Below are 23,220 nucleotides of genomic sequence, written 5' to 3'. Positions count from 1 at the left end.
TCCTATTATTACCCCTTTTTTTACAGATAAGGAAACTGAGGTATAATTTGCCTAAGACTGCTCAGCTAGCAAGTAGCAGAACTAAAATTGAAACCCAAGAACCCTGACTGTAAAGTGCAATAGTGCTTCACTTGGCTGCCTACTGATGACTTAAACAGAAAAACTGCAGTACCTTCATTTTTCTGCTCCAAGAATTTCAGAGCCCCGCTCATCCCTTTTCTCCAGTACAGACTGCTCCTTTGTAGGGTATCTCTAACTTCAAAATCTACATGATTCCTCGTAAAATAACTCTCTTGGCCACGGGAATTATAGATACAGATTTGAAAATATTTTGTTGCAAAATTAACCTTAATCTCCACATTTACTGGCCTCATCAAAAGTATATGATGCTTTACAGCCCTGGCAATTTTATATCATAGTATGTTTCATGCCATTTCCATATACATACTGCACCATCACCTGGACTTTCTTCCTATTCCATCCCTGGAGACAGCCAGCAGCTTTGCCATCCTGACTCTGTAGGTGTAAACGGAGCATTTCAGTTGCCTCATCCACCGCAGCACAGACTACTCCGTTTCTTCTTTTAAAGAAATTTCTCTTTTAAAAGAGAACTGTTTCTTTTCTAGCAAATTGCACCTGCTATGTTTTTCTACAGAACGCTAATATCTATTTAAAGGGGAAGCAAAGTGTATTTTGAGGACAAGTCAGAACCCCGAATGAATTCTTATCCTGATCTTTGCTTGGAGCTTTGGGCAAATTACTCAACCTCCTCCTGCCTCTTCACCCCCTCTTCATGGCTCAAATTATTTACCTAGAGTTTGGGGAGACAATATCTGCCTCCCACAGGATATGCCTCAGACTGAAAGCCCTGCAAAGTTTATAAAATACTTTTTCCTACTCTATGAATGGCTCCCAGTATCATGGCAGCTCTGGATTTGGGGACATATGGAGTCAGTATATGGGAATGCTCTTCTCTTAGTTGGGGTGCAGAAATACAAAGAAAACTCTCCTAGAAGGACCATTTGGAAGTCATAAGCACAGGAGCCTCAAGCAGGACCAGATGGCAGGCCTGACTCACCTTGACCTGAGATGTCGCTCTTCCAGCCATGGGGCTAGGCTAATAGTTCATCAGATGTCACCACGGCTGATGGAGTAGGTAACTGTAGCTGGGGAGTATGAGCAAAAGACCCTGCAACAATGGCCTTTTCTTTTTCCCCTTCTTTCTTCCTGAGGCCGGCAGGTAACCTGTTTGTGACCCGAAACATTCTCATTGCACTTTCCTGCGCAGTCAAGTTTGATAAACACATTCAGCTGCAGGGGAACTGGAGAGAATGGGGCACAAGAGCAAGAGAGAAAGAGGGACGAGGCAGCTTTGGCCTCCAACTTCCCATTTTAACAAGATATGGCCCTCTGGCTGGAAATCTTGCTATAAAAGAGCCATAGCAAAGAACTTCATTTTCACTTACAGAATTTTCTAAAATCTATTTACTTTTTTAAAAAATCACAGCACACTCCTTCATTTTCTTTATAAATGGAATGAAAAATGAATTGAATTTCTTGGCAATCAGTGTTTGTTAAACTAATGGTTCAAACTGCCTGTCTCATCAGTTATTTCAATAGCCTATCCTTACTCCTGGCTTCCCAATGATCTCTTTGAAATGCCTGCTCATTTCATTCCCCAACTAGATTTCTTTTCTTCTCTCCTGTCTTCAGCTATTTCAAATCCTACCCTTGAGAAATCCCTGTGCAAGTGCCCCTCCCTGCTCTGAAGTGCTGTCTTTTACTGTCTTTCAATGAAATCACTGGCTCCAGCCCTAAGGGCAGGCCCGAACTGACTTGTTACCTATGCAATATTCCTAGACTTGGGTTTCCATTTTATTGTTTTTAATTTTTTTCCTTAAATGTCAAATAGGTATCAAAAATTATAAAATGAGTATAATATACGCAGAACACAATTAGTATCTATAGATCAAACAACCAGTTTAAATAAAAGAAACTATCACTTTCTTTGAAATCTCCTGTGTCTGTACACCTACCTCCTATCTTCTTCACTTTCCCCTCAGTAAATCCACTATTCTGAATTTTTAGTTTATGTTCCCTTACTTTTCTTTGTAATTTTACCTTATATATTTGTATCCTATATTAGTATGTTGTTTAGCTATGAATGTTTGTAAATTATATGCATGTACTCATCTGTGACTTCCTTTTTATAGTTCTAAGATTCATCCATGTTGTTATATGTAACTGTAATTCATTCATTTGCTTATTCTATTCTAGTGTATAAATATACCTGTTTTCTAATTCATTCTCCTGCTGATGGATATATGAATTGTTCCCTTTTGTTAATTTACAAACTATTACCAACTGTGTCACTGTGAACATTCTTATACATATCCCCTAGGCACAAGTCCAAAAGCTTCCATAAACTAGAGTATATGCCTGAGAGTGGACACAGGGTCATAGTGTGTGCATCTTCGATTTTACTGGGTAGTACCAAACTGGTGGATGAGAAAAGCTAATACTGACTGTTCTTGACAACTGTTATCCAACTTAAATTTTTTTTTCCTATAAGGAAGTTGTGCATGTTCTTTCATTGTGGTTTAATTACCCTAATGAGGTTGTTCGTTGGCCATCCATGTTTCCTTGTGTGAAGTATCTGTTCAAGTTTTCTGCTCATTCTTTTTCTACTACGTGGCTGGTCCTTTTCTCATTGATTTACAGGCATTCTTTACATATTCTGGATAGAAATCCTTTGTCAGTTAACATATGTTACAAATACCTCCTAGTTTGTTATTTGTCTTTTCACTTTCTTTTCGATGTCTTTTTCCCAATCAGAAGTTCATCTTTCCAATTAATTGTATCAATCTTTTCCTTTACAACTGGCCTTTATTTTTTCACAAGTATTTAAGAAATTCTTTCCTAACCAAAAGTGATAAAGATACTCTCTTCTAGGTATTCTCTTTTACAAGTTGCATGGTTTTGTCTTTCACATTTAGGTCTTTAATCTGACTTGTATTGATTTTTTAAAAAATTAACTCAAATTATATTGAGCTCTGTAATAAATCAGGTTTTCATACGTACGTGGGTCTTTTGCTGGACTCCTGATTTTATTTGGAAGATCAGTTTATCTATCCTACTGCCAATAATTTTTGTATCATTTAATATAATCTTATATTAATTATTGACGTCTGGTATGACACCCTTCTCCTCCCTTGTTATTTTTTGTTAGGAGTATCTTGATTATTCTTAAACTTTGTTCTCACACATACATTTTAGAACTCTTGTAAGGTTGTGCACAAAGATAAACACACACACAGCTGTTTGTTTTGATTAGAATTGCATTAAAGATACAGGTTAATTTGGTGAAATTGATGTTTTGATAATACTGAATTTTCCAGGCCAGTAGCATGGGATATCTCTTCATGTAGTTAGATTTTTATTAATGTCTTTCAATAAAGTAAGTTTTATAATTTTTCTCTAAAAGTCTTGCGTATTTATTGTTATCATTATTCTGAGATATTCTCTACGTACACATATGTCTTATTTTTATTTACATATTTCATACCATTGTAAATGATATGTTTTTATTAAATTACATTTTTAGCTATATAAAGTGATGCTTTAGTTTCTACTAATGCTTTTTGCCTTAAAGTCTGTTTTATCTGATATTAATATAGCTATATCAGCTTTCTTTTAGTTAGTATTTTTCTAGTATATCTTTTTCCATCTTATTTTAATGTTTCTATATTCTTATTCTTTAACTAAATTCATGTAGCTATTTTTTTAATCTAGTCTATATCATTTTACTATAGCATTTTTTCATTTATATTTATTGGAAGTATTGAAATGTTTATGTTCCACTTTGACTGAATTCCACACATTTTGATATGTAATATTATTATTCCATTATAATATTTTCTAATTTCCATAGTAAAGACTTCTTTGACCTGTGAGTCATTTAGAAGTATATTTCTTAATTTTCTTTTTTTTCTTGCCTTCTTTTAGATTGGCTTTTTCTTTTTTTCCCTTCTTGTAGTTTCAGAGTTGTATGTTTTATTTCAATTTTTTAGGGGTTACCTTAGAAATTTTATCAGTGTCAAAGTTAATGTCTCCACTCCTGACCAACTCAAGGATCTTAGAAAATTTTAATGTCAATCACTCTACTCCTGACATACATGCTGTTTGTGTTTGTCTGTATATTTTTCTATTTTTTTTATCCCATAAAACATTGTTGTAGGTTTATACAATGTTTGTTTATGATTAGCCAATAACTTACCACTTTTATTGCTTGTTGCTTATCCTTGAATCTCAGGGCCTTCATCTGTGATCGCTTTCCTTTTATCTAAAGTACATTCTATAGAGGTATGTTTGGTAAGGAGTTGTTGATGTTTATTTTAAAATATTTTTATTTTACAGGGTTTCCCTCCTAGCATGTTAAAGATAGCCTTTCACTATCTTCTGGTTTCCATTGTTGCTTTAGGTAGCCATCTAAAAATTCACTCTTATTTTTTTGAAGGTAATCTGTCTTTTCTCTCTGTTCATTTTAAAGATCTTCTTTATGTCTTTTGTGTTAACCTAGTTTCACTGTGATGTTTCTAGGTGTGGATTTTTATTTATTTATTCTGCTTGAAGATAATGGGAATCTTAATTACTGTCTTTCTGCTAGTCTAAAAGTTGTTAGTCATTACCTCTCCAAATTTCTTCTGCTTCCTCCACTTCTTCCCATCTAAGACTCTGAACAGACATATGTTAGAGCTTTCCTGTCAAGCCTCTGTGTTTCTTAATCTGTCTTGTATTTTCCATCCCTTTGTCTTTTTCTGTTGTGTTCTAGGCAATATGTTCTGATGTATCATTCAGTTCAAAAATTCTATCTTTAGCCAGAGCTAATATTTTATCAAATATATCCAATTCATTGAATTTAAACATTTTAATTATGTTTTTTGTTTCTAGAAATGTAATTTGATTCTACTTCAATCTTCTTGTATCTTTTTACAGTTTCTTATTCTTTATTCATACACTCAACATATACTTTCAGTTCTTAAATGTGTATATTTTATAGTCTATATCTGATAATTCCACTATTTAGAGTTTTTGTGGGTCTGACTTTACTGTCTGTTGTTTCTGCTTTCATTCTTTGTTTCTTTTTACCTTATGTACTTTGTGAGCTATGACCAGGAGTTTATATTTCTTGGTATTTTATAGGTGAGAATTCTTTGAAACTTAGATCAAAATCAGATTCCTTTAGAGAAGATTGTATTCCATTCCACCAGTTGCCTGAGAAAACCACCAACCTAGGATCAATTTTAAATAACTTATTTAAAAATAATTATCAAGAAGAGGTTTTGTGGACCTGTGGCTTCAAATTCTCAAGGCAAAAATTTTTGTTCTCCAGGAAGCAGCATGTTTTGCCATAGACAATTTTCCTAGAGATAGAGAAAGAAGATGAGAATATATTTTTAGCCCACCCCTACAGTAAAGGTGCATCCTTTTAGGATCTCAGTTTATGCAGGGGACAGTCTCCCCTTGTACGTCCCATGTGGGTAAACCTTTGATTTTATTTCCTACCCTCTTATGCTCCAAGATAGTGAAAACCAGTTTTAGCTCACAATGTTAGGCAGATAAACTCAAGGCAAAGACTAGATTCTGTGTTATCTTTCTGGGTTCCAGCTTTTACTTGATTTTTATCTTCTGAGTAATCCTTCCTTTCTTGCCATTTCATTGATACATTTTAGAGGTTTTAACATGCTTTTCCAGCATTTTTAGTTGTTTTCAGCCGGAGTGTTGGTTTGGGCATATAGTCTTACATACTGATAGATATAGAAATCTACCCTTTAGGTTTTTGGTGATTTAGAAGTTAGCTTTTTATGCAGTTCTAAAATGCTAACAAACAGCTGTCATCCAAAAGTATCTAACCAAACTCCATAGTTGTATTACTCTCCAATTAGTTTTTCTCCTTTTATTTACCCATTTCCACCACTAATCAGTACAAGAGGTAATATAGTCAGAGTTGGTGTATGGGGTTGCTCAGGAGAGGGTGAGATGCTGGGAAAGGCTGCATTGTCATTGCTGGAGCCAGACTAGAGAAGTGTATTCTGATTATTCTGTTGGATACCAGAATACATTTTCTCCTAAAAACAATATGATAAATACTTTTGAATGTAGATGGAAAGTATTGTTAGCATAAGTATTCATGTGCATATGAATTAAATGAGCTCTGTAAACTTGCTTGTAAATTTAACCAACTATTAATTGAATTCCAACAAAGATAATTTAAATTGAGCATTTGGAATACAGTCATGTGTGATATGCTCTGTATAGTTCATTTTAAATATATTGATATGTTAGTCCTCTGATTACATTTTAAGCTCCCTGAGAGTACAGACCATCTCTTTTACTTCTTTATGCTTCCCGACATCTTCAAGCCTAGGGATTCACACTAGTTGGCTGGTGGATTATTATTGAGGTGGCAGCCAGTAGACCATGGAATACCTTTGGAGTTCTTTAATTTTCCCTAATTTATCCCCTAAAGAGTTACTGATTGTCCAGTGAAGAAGGCTCAAACACAAATGCCAAAAGAAATGGGGCTTTGAATAATTCACTGACTTGCTTATTTTTAATGATGGCCAACTTGCCAATTATTCTATAACTCAGCCACGCAGCTAAATTCTCAGTCATCAACAGAGCTAAAGCATCCATGTGCAAAAATCAAACACAGAATGTATGAATACATGACCATTAGGCTATGTGTGCATGTGTACGTTAGAGTATATGATTCTAACTTTGTGGGGTACCTGTTATTCTAGAGATACCTGTTTGCATGCTTGATTGCTTTTTCTGGCCTATTTCTATTTGATTTGTAAGAAAAAAATATATGGGGGATATTAAAATAGAAAAAACAATTCATAGGTTACTAAATATTGAGAAACATCATTTTTCCAATTTAGAAATAATGTATAGCTCACAGAGTGCCATAGTTCAGGGGGACAAAAATTGATACGTGTTGTAATTGAAAATGATTCTTTTATAAATGAAGCTGACCAAAATTTCCAGTGGGACTGTTGCCTGAAGGAAAATTTCCTGGGCTCCAGCCTCTGTTATGCCTAACAATGAACCATACAAGTCTAGACAGATGGTTGGATTCCAAAGTGTTTCTCATGTTACAGTATTTTCTTCCTATTGTCTCTCCTGAATTCTACAGGGAAAGAGGAAAATGCTATAACTTTCAAAATATATAAAGAATATCTTTCGTAACAGGTAATAAACATTAATTATCTTGGAAGTCTCTTCCTTTTTTAGACATGCTTTCTTGGTTAAAATCTGATTGCTTTTGTTGGACAGTATGATTTATCATCCTTACTAGGTTTATTGCTAGAAATAGAAGATGTATTTATGCCTTTTCTCATCTATGTTCCCTGTCTCAAAGTATGGTAACATTGTCCATTCAGTTTTGAGCTATGGAGAGGCAGAAATTTGGAACTCATACTTAAGACCTTTCACATCCATCCAACACCAGTACTGCATCCACTCCCTAAACAGTTCTCAAATCTGTCCAATTTTCTATATCTCTGATACTATCTCTCTGGTCCAAAGACCTGATATCTCTCACCTGAATTATTGCAATAAGTACCTAACTGATCTACCTGCAGTCACCCTCTTCCTCCCTGCCCCCAGTACACAAACTACAGTTAAAGCAGAACGATCTTTCCCAAATGCAAACTTGGTTGTGTTCCTATTGCTACTAGTAGTTTTCTGTGACTCTTTGGGCAAACAAATAATTCCTTACCTGGCACATACGGCCCTGCACAGTCCCTGCTTACCTGTTGAGCATCACTTCATATCAACTTTCTCCTTTTATTTCTAGTGCAGCCAACCTCTTTCATTCGCTCTCTGTTTTCTTCTACATTATGGCTCTTCACTATCATTTTAACTTCATTAAACGCTGTTCCTCTTTCAGAGCTTAAGTCAGGCATCACATCTTCAGGGGAGCCCCCCTTGACCTGCCCTAGCCTTACCCAAATGATTAGGTCAAGTCCTGTTGTTTGCTCTCACAAAACCACGTATCTTATCTTTCTTTCACAGCACTTAGACAAAAGGAAGAGATTTATGATCCTGTGCATCAGGAATTGGGGTTTCAAGTGAGGAAACAAAAGCAAAGAAGGATATTTATTTAGTAATCAGCCTTTAAGATTCAAGTCAACACTTCTAAACCACAGAGAAAAGTGTATATAAAAATTTTGTACTTACAGATTCTGAAAAGAGCCAGGAATTTTTCTGTAAATAAATATCAGATATTCTTTTGCAATAGGCAACCTGGTCTATCTAAACTGCTGCTGAGTATGTAAGTTAAGACCTGAAAAGATTTTAACAAATACTCCCAACCGATCTCCTCAAAATATGGATGAGAAAAATTAATCTCCGAGATCTCACAAGTAGTTGATGGTAGAGAATGAAGTGGAATTAGTTGCTGAGCACTATTATGTATACTAGTTTTCCTATTTCTAAGTGTTCTTTTCTTTGCTACATACTCTCTGCTTAAAGTTTAAACAGAAACAAGGCAATTAAATTATATCTTAATTTGTCAGTAAAATGGAAGACTACTGTCTACCCTAAGAGGATAATATAGCACTAATAAAACATTACTATAAGCCTTTAGACAAAAGGGTGATGTGCTATTAAAATTATGCTATAGTTTTATCTCTTTGTACATGAGCTCTTTATATTTTATTACACCTCTTCTTCTATATGAAGTCTTAAAAAACAGATCTTTGGAAAGAGAACCCCCTTCTTGCTTTAATTTAGGACTTAAAGAAAAGTGAGTGTCCTACTCACCTGTAACTCATTCCAAGCAAATTTGTTCTTAACCTTCTTCTCTACGAGATGCATTTCTCAACCTCCGTACTAACTTCCCATTATAACCACCATCTCCCTTTTCCAAGGAATGGTGGAAATGGAATATCATTGCTCCACGGCCTCTTTTTCACTCTAGTCCACTAATTAGCTCTCTGACCAGCCCATAGTGTTTAGTTGTTTTCATAGAAAGACGAGCTAATGGCCAGCTTGTACCGCAAAATATTGACTTATAAACACTTGAGCTAAAAGGGAGATTGAAAATCATTTCATCCAACAACCCAATCCATGCAGGAATACTTTCTAGAAACATCTTAAACAGAAAAAGGATTAAATTTGTATTTATGTTTAAATGCTTCCAGTAACTGATTCTTCATGAACTCCCTATGTGGATGCTCTTTCAGGTAACAGGAATGTTGTATGAAGAACCCTTCTTGCGTTACTCATCATCAGATATGTGACTGTTTTAATGAAACTGCTTTGGCAGTTCTGTGTCATGTATCTCTTGTGTGTGTGTATATGGGCGCGTGTGCGTGTGCGTTTTAAAACCTAAAGCATAGAGAGTATACAGGCTTTTTTGTATTTTTCATGCAAAAATACAAAATTTAGATTACACAGTTAGCTCATCCTTCATTTTCTGTTCCTGTTAAGTCATAAAATAGAAAAAAGATAGAAAAAAATGCTTTCTTACTATTTCAAATTTAAAACAAACTTCTTAAAGCGAGGAGGCTATTGAGTAGTAGAGAACATTTTTCCGAACACCAACACAATAATTCACTGCTTTAGTATTTTTGATGATTACTAAAGCAGTCAGTTATTGTGTTGCATGGATCTGCTAGGAGACAGAAGGAGAAGAGTCATCCGTATGTCTGTTGTACTTGAATCCTTTTCAGATTCTCTTGCTTTGGTGATAAGATTCCCTACAAGAGTGTCCCCAGACGCAGGTCCACTGTCTATTCTGGCAAACTCAGAAAGAGAATAACTTCCTTTGTTTTGTTTACAATGTACATTCTTTAATAGAAGGAAAACAAACAGAAAGATTTGTTAATCAGGTGACTTTCTGGTATTTATTTGTCAGGCATTTTTGTACTGTCAGTGAGTTATTATGTTCTTGAAATTACCTATACTGCAGTAGTTCATTATAATATACTCGTATTTACATAAGAAATCTCTCAACTGTATATATGTTAAATGGGATCTAAGTAGATCCATTCATCCATATAATAGATCCATCCGTATGATAGATCTAGGAAATTGGGTTTTCTGGGATGTCATTTCTCTATTTTATTTGGCAGTATGCCTGGCAGTGAAGAGCTTTAAATTTGGCATCTGTCATTGCCTATTTTGGTCCAAATTATATGATGCTAAATACCATAAGGAATACTGCACAGGGGAAATCAGCAGTGGATTATGAGAGTGGTAAACTTCATATTACCATGTGCTTCTGTCTGAATATTAGAACTGTTAGCCAGATGCTTCCTGTAGACTTCCAGAGAGGCAGAAAGTGTGGTGCTGCTGGGATCCAGAGGCACTGATGTGAAGTATGCAGAAAATATATAAATCATAGGATATATTCATTTCATTTGGCTCCATGTGACTTCGCTGACTTCACTGTGGGTGACTGGGGTCCGCAGCAGGACCCTCTCCCTTCTGCTCTCTGATGCCTTCGAGGTGCTGCCCATCCAGAGCAGGCCCTGCAGTAATTTCACACACTCCCCTAATAAAGTCCTCGGGGGCTGTCATGTATTTTCATGCGTTTGCTCTATTATCCCTCCCTGCTTGAGTCTTACAGATAATTGATGATGCTTCAGTTAATCATCTTTCCCCCTCTTTTGTTCACCAGGTACCTCAGCCTTGAAGGGGCTCTTTTATTGAGAATCGATGTCTTCTCCTAGGTAATTGATCACCGTAGACGCAGGGACACTTGACTCATCATCAAGGGAGGGTAATCATCATGAATAATCAAAAAGCTGTAGCTGCACTACTACAAGAGTGCAAGCAAGTGCTGGACCAGCTCTTGTTGGAGGCGTTAGATGTGTCGGAGGAGGACAAGAGGGAGGACCAGCAGTGCAGAGGTGAGATCCCAATGGGAGGCGCTGGGGGGAGTGGGGAGCAGCAGGTTTGCTCTCCTCTCCCCTGTCTGAACGGCACGTTCTCATCTCTGCCCTATTTTTCTTCTCTTGGCAGATGACCACCGAGAAATGAGTGGATTTCTAGGGCATGAATGGGACATGGGCTGCGGGCGGACGGGCCAGGGAGGAAGCCCACTTTGTTGCAGTGAATTGCTGTCAGTTCTAATTTTAAGCTTCAGTAAACATGAGGCTACAAGAAACAGTTTAGTTCAAGAAGAACAAAGGGTCCAAGTGGGCTGGTGCACGTAAATTTCAATTATTAAAAAATTGAAGCCACTTCTGAATGGTGGCACCTACTTTTTTTTCAAACTAGGCTTTTGTGCTTTATCAGTTTCCATAGACTTCCACAGTTTCCACAAATATGTCATCTCATCAGTCCCATCTCTCTGTTTTGATCATCAGTATATTTCTCATGTTGTATTTACATGCCATTTGTAAAATAAATCCACTAATACTGATAAATACTTAATGTATCATTATCAGGGTGTAAGAATTCGGCTTTTTTGCTCATTCATAGCTTGTGCCATTGACAGTTTTAGGTGAGTCACTGGGAAGTTTTCAATCACAAAGTCTAGAAAGTTAGAAAGTTAAAGCAATTCTCATTTCTTCTTTAGCCAGTTTTGGAGAGGCAACCTTCTTCCCTTAGATTTCTTTTTAGCATTCAAATAATTTTCCTTCATTTCTATCAGTGTGTCCTTTTTATGTGCTTTTAATATTTTTCTATTTTTAGTGATTTGCTATCCCTTACAGAAATAAGATTCCTGTATAAAATGCACAGTCCCCATCTCTTTTGTTGTTGATTATGTAATGGGGAAAAGTTCTGGGAGAGTCTTTCCCCTGTCTTCTTGTACATAGGCACATACATTTTTACAGGGGAACATTTAGGTGCCTTTAGGAGTCTAATTTTTTGTAGCCTGTCATCCGTACTCTTTTCAAGATAAAATACCCCATATCTAGTTGCTTCACAACCTTAGTTTGTGTTTTCCTTCTTTACTAGTCAGATACATCAGTGTGTGACCTTGCTCGCTCCAGTGCTGGTCCTAGTTCTCCCCGGGGGCAGTGTGTTGTGTTCTGTTATTTCTCCTGAAGTTTTTTTCTTGTCCTTTTACTACATCGTGTCCCTTGTCTCTTCAGCCTAAATTCCTTTAAGCTTTGTGTTCTCCCTAGTAAAGACTCTGAGCCCCCACTTGGGAAGCATTTGCTTTTTCTTTTTCTCCCCAAGTAGCACAGAATAGGAGAAATAATCAGTTTAGTTCCAGATAAGGTAAATCACAACTGCAAAATCACTGCATTAGCCATGGCCCTTCAGGTAAGCTGCTTGGGAAGTGAGTGATCAGAGAGGAGGAGGAGGCTACTGCTCCATCAGGCGCTGACTGCTGGAGATGGCTGAATCCTATAAACCAGTTAGGGAGGAACGCTGTGCTCAGCCATTGACAGACTCAGCATTTGCCCATCACCACTGCCTGCTGCAAGGCCCACTCGAGCGCCACGGCCCACTTGAGCGCCACTGGTGAGGCTGGATGCAGTCTGAACGCAGAGCTGTCCCTCGGCAGATGGTTTCAGAGAAGCTCTAGCTTGCGGGTTGGGCCGCCACCACCACCGATGTCGTCACCCGCATGTGCTCCAAGAGAAAGGCATTAGTACAGGGTCACTTAAGGCGACAGGGCCAGCCAGCAGACTCGAACATGAACACTGTGGTTTTTATCCTTTTCCCTCCTCCTCTCAGCCCCATCCTTTTCCCTCAGAAGTTGTCCTAGTCAGCATGGGTGACTAGCCCAAGCAACTCCCCTGAGACGAGATAGAGAAGGAACTGAAATCTAAACAGAGATACATTTTTAAAACGTATTTCAGATGCATCTTACATTTCAGGACTTCCCACGCTGTGGCATGATCTGTAGGAAAAGGGTGGTACAAAGAGGCAAAAATGTTGTGTAAAATACAGATTTTTCTCCATCATCATGAAGAAATTTTGAAAATATTTAAAGCTTTTCAGTGCCAAAACATAAAGAAATTCTCTGAAACCAGAAGTCACATTTCTCTTCTCATTTAACTACTCCTTTGATTCCTGAGCTTGACACTCATGGACAGAGTGTCCAAATAATTTATCAGTCACGCTGGACTACTTCTGAAAGTGAAGAAGAGTGCTGTTGATAAGTACACTATGACTACATAAGACTGCCCTAAGCAAACAGAACTGAATAGTCATCCTATTTGTGACTATTTAGAAATATCATTTCAGAAGTTTTCTCTACATATATATTGGAAATGTTTTCAGAGGTCAAAATTATGTCAATGGTGGTAGGAGGAGATTGTGACCACGTAGGTCTCCAACCCCGTGGTTGTGCCTTTGTTGGGGCGGTGTTGTCATACAGTGGGTGGACAGTAGTTCTGGGTTGCTGAATGGGGTGGTGGACGAGAGTGGGGGGCAGTGTTTTCAGTGTGATATTTGTAAGTCATCCTTAGTCGTCAGTTCAGATCATTCACTGGCATGGCCCATGCATTAGCCTCTCAATGCGAAGCAGTCCTTCCCCATTGGGAGACTTTTTTACGTTTGTCCAGTTGGTGGCAAGGAGATAAAAAGGCATTAGGAACCAAGACAGATTTACATTTCCTTCCTTCTCTTCTTTTTCTACTCTTTCTGTCACACCTCTTTTGTCCTATTTAGCATGTCTCATGTAAACATAAGACTGATCCTTCTTTTAATATCATTGTGTGTTTTACAGAAGTGGTAAGACATGATGCCTGTCTTCAGGGAACTGGCAGTCCACAGCACAATGAGAGGGCAGATGTGGCTAGAGAGCAGTGACGTGAACACTGAAAGGAGCAGGCACCTGTGGGTTTGGGAGCACTTACAAGGGGCATCTCAATTCACTGGGAGATCATGGCAGGCTGATGAGAAGTGGCAGAGTTTGCATTGAATGCTGAAATGAAGTCAGTGGGCCTGAACTTGGCCATGAAGCAATGGAGGGAGGGCAGTGCAAACAGGGAGGACAGGACGTGCAAAAGGAGCAAAGAATTTTGTGTAGAGCAATGGCCTGGTCCATCTTGTTTTTAGCAAACTGGGGATCAACAATGCAGAAGATGAAGTGGATGGGGCAAGATAGGAAACAATGATTCAAACAAGAATTACTGATAATTAAAAGGAGAAGATTCATCTTAGGATTCACAGAATTTGATAACTAGTTAGATTCGGTGAGGACGAGGGAGAAAAACTTCTGGGTTTCCGACTTGGGTGACTCAGTGAATGGTAGTAGCATTTATCAAAATAGAACATAGAGAGAGAAACACATATATAGAGAAAAGGTGATGAGTTCAGTTTTAGATGTGTTGAGTCTGAGATGTCTGCAAACCAAGCACCTAGAGATTTATAGCTGGCAGTCATACATACAGGTCTGTGACCCCTTATTCACAGACGTAGGGGTCACATGTGCTTCAGAATTCAGGATTTTTTCAAATATTAGAAAGAGTAGTGTGGTGCATATACTATCTGTTTATTAGCACTCCAGCGGAAGCTGGGGGCAGCATCTACAATCAAAGATTAAAATTTTTAGAGCAAAACTCTGACTAATCTCACCAAGCAGGATAAACAAGATTATAAATAGCCTTTAGTCAATTCAAGTCTGGTTTGGGTGTCAAGCTTAAGAAAAAACCTTCTAGTTTCCAGAGCTTTTGGGGTTTCCTAAGTTTGGGTAGGAGACTGTTGACAACTATAATTAGGTTTGGTGTCCATTAGGAGATTAACTATATCTCCTACTGTGAAACAAGGCCATTTCATAACAAATTGATGTGGGGTTTTTATATTCATTGTCTATATTCAAATGTAGTCCACAGTGAAAGTCAGAGGTGAGGTGATGTCTTAGAGAAGTAAATAAGAATTTGTACAAATTGATTCTCTGCATTACCAGCTGCCACAAGCCCCAAATGCCATTCCACCTCAGTCCCTTTCTCATTTTACAGGGAGAATATTTCCTTCATTCCTTTCTCTGATTCTTCATGCAGAGATAGTCACTGAAGTGCTTTACTTCCTGCTAAAAACCTTCCTTAATGCCTGACTACCCCAATTTACCTGTAGGGCAAAGTAGTGCAGGGCCACCCCTGACAGATAGCTTTTTGCTCTCAGACCAGCCAGCAAGAGGTAGGGGGAAAAAAAGTTTGCCACTGAGGTGCTTCATCATAACATTGGTAACTCAACAGCCTTTTCTTTGACTGCAATTTCCTTACCTGAACTCTGACCTTTTCAGCTTCACTCCCCAGGGAGTTAAGAACCCTGATCCAGGAGGCAAAGGAAATGAAGTGGCCCTTCGTGCCTGAAAAGTGGCAGTACAAACAAGCCGTGGGCCCAGAGGACAAAACAAATCTGCAGGATGTGATTGGCGCCGGGTTGCAGCAGTTACTGGTAGGAAGAGCCACACCACCTGTTCCTCTGACACCCCTAAGTGAGGCATTTAGCCTCTAAGTGGTCTAATAGATTAAATTTCTCTGAAGCATAGACAGCCATTACCTTTATGGCCAGCTCTGCCAGACTGAGTAATGTGGGGGGGAAAGCTTTTAGGAAAGCTCCGCTTGCCCGTAAGACCCTCTGTTGGAAAACCAAATCAAGCAAAAGTGAAGAAGGGTGGTCAGTGGGCCCAATGAGAACCTGTCATGCTGAAATATTTGCATATCTTTGGTGGGCCAGAAGCAGTAGTTTTGATTCCACCCTGCCTTATAGCATTTTTCTTTTGACATGCTACTTTCTTAAAGTGAGGCAGATTAAAAAAATTAATTCACCACTATTACATCAATGTGACTCTCTGTCTAAGTTATTGGAGTCTGACATGTCCCTTCCCTGAGCCCTGCCTAGAATCCTATTTGTTCCTTTATCTCACTGTGATTCAGGCTGCTTAGAAAGTATCAAGTCAAAGTCATTGACATGAGTTGGCTTATTCCTCAACTCTTGTATTGGAAATTAATCGAATGGGTACCTCCACTCCAGATAGGAGAGAGCCTCAAGAATAACACATGAACTCAGATCTGAGCTCAGATTTCAGGCTTAAGTTCTGGGGGTGCTACTAGGAGTGCCATTTTCCTTTTTGGTAGCATTCCCCCCCCCCCACCACGTTCTCTTAGATGATTAGCAAAGAAGAGAGTCTATCAGCTTGTGTTTTTTTTTCTCATCTAAAATATATACATTTGTCTGGAGACCAGGCATTACAAGCAATCACAGTATCCTAAGAATTTTCTTTTATCAGTTTACATGGGAATGTGTTTTGGGATCATCCCCAAAATAAACATATAGACTTAGTCTTTGTCTATCAAAACAAAAATCCAGGGAAGACCACCTGATCTATGCACACATAACAGCATCATTGGAGACTTAATAGAAACAGTAACCACCACCCCTCCTTCCCCACCAACCCTGCAAGAAAATAAGCAGACTGGGTTAAGCAGACTAAGGACAACAGGCAAAGAAGAAAAACAAATCCAGTGGTGAGCCAGGGGTTTTAAATAAGTGTGCTTATTATTAGTGGAGAGTGGAATGGACCAAAAACTATAATGTGTATAACACGCTAGGGTTTACAGAATGCTTGCACATGCGTCATCTCATTTAATTCTCAAAATAGTGCTCCAGTGATTATTACTGTTATCATCCCCATTTTGCAGGTGAGGAAATTAAGGTGCAGGGAGATTAACTCGCCCAGGGCAACAGACAAGTGAGTGACAGGGCTGTGACTCACGCCCTTTCCTCCATCCCATTCCAGTCTCTCCCCCAGGAAGCCCCCGGGGCTGACCTTGAAAGCACAGGGAGAAGCTGTGAGACTTGCTCACTCCAACGTGAGCGGTAGGCTTCCACTAGAGCTTTAATGTTCTACATCTCAGTACGTTAGGCCCTGGCCACATGTGGCTCTTGAGGGCCTGAAATGTGACCAGAATGATTGAAGAACTGAATTTTTAGTTTTATCTAATTTTTAAAATGAACTTCTGTACAAAGAGCCACATGTGACTAGGGCTACTATTTTATTGGACAGCGCAGCTCTAAAACAGTGGTGCTTAAGTCAGCTCTCCCAACAACAGCACTGGCACTACCTGGAAACTTGTTGGAAATTCAGATTCCTAAGCCCTATGCTAGTTTTACCAGATCAAGAACTCTGAGGCTGAGGGTCTAGGAGTCAGCATTACGCAGCCCTCCAGACAATTCTGATGCGTGTTAGAGTTTGAGAACCACTGCTATAAAAGAGGAGGGTGAGATTGATGGGGAAAGGCAGAGAGCATGAACAAGGGTAGGAGTGGAGAAGTGCTTGGAAAGCCCTGTGATGTTCGGCCAGTGGCATGTAAGAACTTTATGTAGCGTCCAAGGAAGATGAGAGCAGGATAGCTTCACAGAGGGGGTGACCTCTGCTTTGACCTTTGGGGCTTAGAAAGTTCCTCTGAATTTCCAACGCAGGCTGAGATATGGAGATGCAGCCCATCCCTATAACCAGAGTTTTACTCCTTTGATTCCACCCCCTAATCACCAGATCCCCTTCACTGCATTCAAAGATGATAGTGATACTGGCTGAAAAGGTGAAAATGGTGTTTTAAAAACTCCAAGTCTTGCTGTGTTTGGGAGTTAATGTGAGTTGAGAGACAAACTGTTCATAGTTTGTTAGACTGTTTCAGGAGGCCATTCATTGTTCCTTCTATAATGCACAGGAGTCACAATTAGGGGGAAATAGAGGCACAGAGAATTTAAGAAATTTGTGCCCAGCTCCCAAGATTACTCAGCTCTAAGAATCCATCCATTAGACTGCTTTAAGCCCCTAATGTGTTTAACCTGGGAGCTTTTTGAACTCTGGGCATCATTTTCTTTAGCTTACCCAGCAAGCTATAAATTAAGCAACCACACCTCCTAAAGACTCTTAGAATGCTTTCCTATTGTGTCAGACCCCAAGTGCACAATTGCTAAACCACTCTATTTTGTAAACACGGAGAACCATAGTGCCCTGTGAACTCATGTTCCTTGTAATACCTTAGCTTGTCCAAAGTACCTTGAGGAAATTCCATGATTTGTTTTTGTCCCATTATACACTGGTTTCAATATTATACTTTCCTGAAGCTGAATGGCCATGTTTTAATCATCAACTGTGAGATTCTGTTCCCACATAAAAAATAGTTAAAGGCTGCTGAGTTTGTCTTTTCCCTTATCTCTTCTTACAGTTTTTTTTCATGGACCTAAATTTCTATGATTTATCTTGAAATGAATCCTTCCCATAAAAAGTTTCCCCTCCATTTAAAAAATTATCATTGCACTTGGAGTGTAAACACTGTCTTTAAGTAAATTCCACTATTAGAGCAAAGTTAAGCATAGAATTGTGCTGAGTGCCTTATTTGGTAAAAATTAAGAGTCATTTTTAATTACTCTCTTAGGCTTAACCAAGAAAAATCATCTGTGCTTTGTGCTTTGCTTTCTGTTCTCCACAGCCTCCCCCGTTTCCTCCCTCTCCACTCCTCCCCTCTCCTCCTTCCCCATCCCCCCCAACACTCCCCACCCCCGATCTTTTCTCCTTTGGTGTGTGGCCACAGACAGAAATTTATGGCAGGGGCCAACCTCCTTTACACTCCACACAAAGCTTGCTGACTTGAGAGAGTTTGTCCGCTCTCTCCCAGAAAAAACACCTGCAGTACGCTCCCCAAGAAACCTGGAGAGATGGGAGATTAATGTGGCTGTAATAGCTGGGCAGTGTTTTTGGTATTATGCCCTCTCCCCAGGTAGATGGGTCTTTTCCGAGATGATACCAATTATTTATTGCTGAAACATCTGTTGATAACTGCAGCTGCCCTTGCGAAACAAAGCATATCACAGGGTCACAGGCTACAAGGACCTAAAATCCAACCTCATGCTAGTTTTAGACTATTCAGTAACACCCCCAAGTCCATGGGTTACCATCATCTTTAATGTCTCATCATGCCATAGAAAATACTTTATAAACACTGCCCTGCCCTGCCCTACAAGCTTTGAAGTATTATTTCATCTTCATCGGTAATTTATATTCCAGCGCCATTGTACTGTGGGAAAAAGAGGGGGAATGTGTTTTGTTTTCCATTTAATTGTATATCGCCTGACACTGTGACCTGTATTATTAGTATTAGTCAGAAAAAGGATTTTCTCCCTCTCTTATTTAAAAATAAAATTTCAAGGGAAAGTAAGTGCTCCTTCAGCTCCTTTCACTCAAAACAATGTTTACACTCTGAGAGGGAAGGATGAAAAGCGCAAGCAATTTTTTTCAAGTGTCGGAGAAGGGCATTTCAGTTTTTGAAAGAGAACAGTAAGGCCCTTATAAATATCATTCAGCAAAACCTTTGATGGATTTTTTCAAAAAGTATTGAAGGCATTTAGCGTTAGCTTCTGTTTAGCATGGTTTGAGGCAGGCACAGTAGGGTTCTAACGAGTCAAACCATCCTCACTTGTGGGATGCCAGGGAATGTAGGCACCGGCCTCAATGTGATTGCCAACTTCTGTGATTTCTTCAGTAACTTTCCCACTTCTGAAAAGGACAGTTGCTACATGATTAAAAGAAAATACGAAAAGAGGACTTTTGAAAGGGAGATAAAGAGCATGTTTGGATTTGCATGTCAGTGGCAGTTGCGAGCAGACTGGGTTGCAAGGCCAAGAATGGTTTCATAGACCCTGGTTTTGAGCATTCCCTGCAGATTTGGGGGTCCTGATGCTGGGGTGGACTGGCCACTCCCCAGCCCACAACATTTCTGTCGGGGGCAGGGAACCAGAATTTAGTGTAGTGCCTCCGTAAGGAGATACATTGTACTCTTTACAGCGTGGCTAACTGCAGTACATGGAGATGAAGCAGGCTCAGAATGAGGGTATTTTTTCCATTTCCTTTTAAACTTTTACAACCATGAAAATGGGTAACCTGATAAACTTTATTCAACAAACCTTTTTTGGAAATATCTGTGCTACCTTGCAGTGGTTTGAAGAGAGACCAAAAATAAATCAATAGTTGATTTCTTAGGCTAATACGGTTTAAAAAGCATTTGTGGATGAATAGAGTTGGATAAATTTAGCTTTCAGACTATTTTTTCTAATATGTCTCTTTAGATAATCTAGGTGCCTTTAACTTGTTGATATTTTTATTTTTGAACTACCTGAATGTTAAAAAGTCAAGAATTAAAACATAAATAAACATGAATAAATATATAAGAATTGCTCATTATAAGATTACAGGGCTTTTTTAAATGTCTAGTATGAGTGACCTGGGAACAGAGAGGTAGAAAGGGTCTTTAGCAAAAGATAAAGTGTGAATTTATTAGGAAATGAGATGTCAAGTTGAAGAAAGATACTGTGTATGAGCACCAGTCAGAATAGCCATCATTAAAATGTTCACAGACAAAAAATGCCAGAGAGGGTGTGGAGAAAAAGGAATCCTTCTACAACATTGGTGGGAATGTAAATTGGTGCAGCCACTATGGAGGTTCCTTAAAAAACTAAAAATAGAGTTACCATATGATCAAGCAATCCCACTCCCAAGCATATAGCTAAAGAAAATTCTAATTTGAAAAGATACATGCACCCTAATGTCCATAGCAGCACCATTTACAATAGCCAAGACATGGAAGCAACCTAATTGTCCATCGGTAGATGATTGGGTAAAGAAGATGTGGTATATATGCATACACAATGGAATACTACTTAGGCATAAAAAAGAATGAAATAATGCTATCTGCATCAACTTCGATGGACCTAGAGATTATCATACTAAGTAAAATAAGTCATTCAGAGAAAGATAAATATCATACGATATCACTTATATGTGGAATCTAAAAAAAATGACACAAATGAACATTTATTTATGAAACAGAAACAGCCTCATAGACATAGAGAACAAACTTATCATTACCAAAGGAGAAGGAGGGGGAGCAATAAATTAGGAGTTTGGGATTTACAGACACAAACTACTATATATAAAGTAGATAAACAACAAGGTCCTACTGTATAGCACAAGGAACTATATTCAGTAGCTTGTAATAACCTATAATAGAAATGAATATGAAAAAAAAATATATATATATAGCTGAATCACTATGCTGTACACCAGAAACTAACACAGCCTAGTAAATCAACTACTTCAATTAAAAAAGAAAAGATACAGTGTGTGAGGACTAGATAAGAGGTTGAGATGCTATCCTGGGAACAATAAAATTTCCTCCATGAATAGGCTCTAGGCAAAAAGATGTCCTTAAAAACTAATTTAAAAACAATATATCTCAGGTACCAGTTTTCATATTAGTAATAGAGAATTTAAAAGCAGTAAAACATGCTTTTGAAATTATGATTTGTTCAGCAACTGATTTTCTCAAATGAGGTTTTCATCTTTAACTATGTGCTTTAGGGCTTTAATAACTGAAATCTTTTTTGTCAGGATACAAAAGCAAAGTGAATGCAAACTGTATATTTATTCATTCATTCAGCAAAACTTTACTGAATGTTAGCATGTGCCAGGCATTTTATATAGAGCACTGAGAAAAATGCAAAAGAAATAGAAGACCTAGTTCCTGTTTTGGAAAAATTACCAAAGTGAAGAGATAGGGCAACCCTTTGTCAAAAACCTGCTTGTTGGAATGGTTCCTCCCATTTATTGACCAGCTAATATGTGGCAGGTACTCAATACATATTCTTCTTATTCCTATAGACTTGACCATATGACCTGACTTACCAGTGAAACGTGATTAGAAGTGACATACGTCAGTCCCAAGCAGAAGCTTTATAAACCATTGTGTAGTTCAGCAATTGAAAACATCCCCAAATGAAACTTTCCTTTGCCTCATGAACAAGAAAGGGGCTTTCCTCAGCCTGGATCCTAGAAAGGGCAATGTACCTGGAGCAGAGTTTCAGAGTTGAAGCCAAACAGTACCCAATGTGAAATATGAACAACAAAAACTTTGTTGTTAAAGGCATTAAAATTTGAGGGTTATCACAGTTTTACCAAATGTTGTGGGTTGACTTGTCCTCCACCAAAATATATTGGAGTCCTAATCCTCAGTGCCTCAGAATATGACTTTATTTGAAGATAGGGACATTGCAGAGGTAATTAGTTAAGATGAGGTCATTCTGGAGTAGGGTGAGCCCTTAATCCAGTCTGACGGGTGTCCTTATAAGAAGGTGGCCATGTGAAGACAAAGGCACAGGGAGAATGCCATGTCATGACAGAGGCAGAGACGAATTATGCAGCTACAGGACAAGGAATGCAAAGATTTCTGACAATACCAGAAGCTAAGAGAAAGGCACGGAACCTTAGAGAGAGCATGACTCTGTGACACTTTGATTTCAGACTTCCAGCTTCCAGAACTTTGAAACAATACATCTCTATGTTTTAAGCCACTCATTTGTGGTACTTTGCGTGGCTGCCATAGGAAACTAACATACCGAGTGGAAGCTGTTTATGCACACGTGGAAGATGATGAAGCAAGAAAGCTCTCAAATCACTTCAAGATTCTTAGCATGTGGTCCTATGCCCCTATAGGGAAGAAGGCAAAGTCAAGAGCAGAATTTGTTCAAAAGAACATTTTAACGAAAATCGTTTCTACAAGGAAAAAAAAAGTAGGTTCTAGTACCTACTGTGCTATTTCATCCCTAAATATGATTGGAGAAGATAGACTGGAGAAAACATCATTCTTCCTACTTCATTCCGTTTTGACCTATGGTACAACAGTCCACTAAACATCTCCATTTGGATGTCCCAGATATGTCAAGTCCAGTAGGTCCAAACCTTAACTCATCTCCCAACTCCTTCTCCCTCCACCAATCAGATTTTGTCCTCCAGTGATTACAGTCTCATTAAATGGTACCATGGACCACCCCGTTACACAAATCAATACCTAGGAATCATCTTTGTCTTCCTTTTTGACCCTTGTATCTCATTGGTTATCAAACCCTACTAATTTTCTTCTTAAATGTTGCTTGTATGCATTTTCCTTTCTTCAACCCTATTGCAACTATACTGGTTCAGACCCTATCATCTCTTTCCTGGAGTATGTCCAACTCTTCACCCTATCTCTAGTCATGTCCCCAGTATCAGTAAGGATAGTAAGGTTATGCTGTGGAAAAAAATCCAAACAAACTAAAAAATCTTAGGGATTTAAAGCAATTAAGATCCGTTCCTTCCTATTGCTACATGTCCATCTGATGGGGTGTAGAGGGAGAAATCTCAGCTTTTTGTCACTCTCTCAGGGACCCAGCTTGATGGAATACTTACCATTTAGAATTTTG

General features: G+C 38.5%; 1 protein-coding gene across 17 annotated transcripts in view; it reads left to right on the top strand.

Annotated features, from left to right (window-relative positions):
* Nucleotides 1-23,220, top strand: part of ALPK1 (alpha kinase 1) — a 118,987-nt gene that overhangs the window by 52,626 nt on the left and 43,141 nt on the right. For 6 of the 17 annotated variants that reach the window (XM_064481914.1, XM_064481597.1, XM_031467436.2 and 3 more), the window contains 2 exons: nt 10,691-10,922; nt 15,221-15,375. The exons of 1 other annotated variant lie outside the window; for it this stretch is intronic. In XM_064481914.1, coding sequence (XP_064337984.1) covers nt 10,802-10,922; nt 15,221-15,375 — 276 coding nt within the window. In that variant the 5' untranslated portion in view covers nt 10,691-10,801. Of the gene's footprint in view, nt 1-7,198; nt 7,255-10,690; nt 10,923-15,220; nt 15,376-23,220 lie in introns of all 17 variants that reach the window. 10 more of the 17 variants (XM_064481964.1, XM_031467445.2, XM_031467454.2 and 7 more) reach the window with 4 other exon arrangements.

The sequence above is a fragment of the Camelus dromedarius genome, chromosome 1 (assembly GCF_036321535.1).
Source record: "Camelus dromedarius isolate mCamDro1 chromosome 1, mCamDro1.pat, whole genome shotgun sequence".
Lineage (NCBI taxonomy): Eukaryota > Metazoa > Chordata > Mammalia > Artiodactyla > Camelidae > Camelus > Camelus dromedarius.
This window is presented reverse-complemented; position numbering and strand designations above follow the sequence as displayed.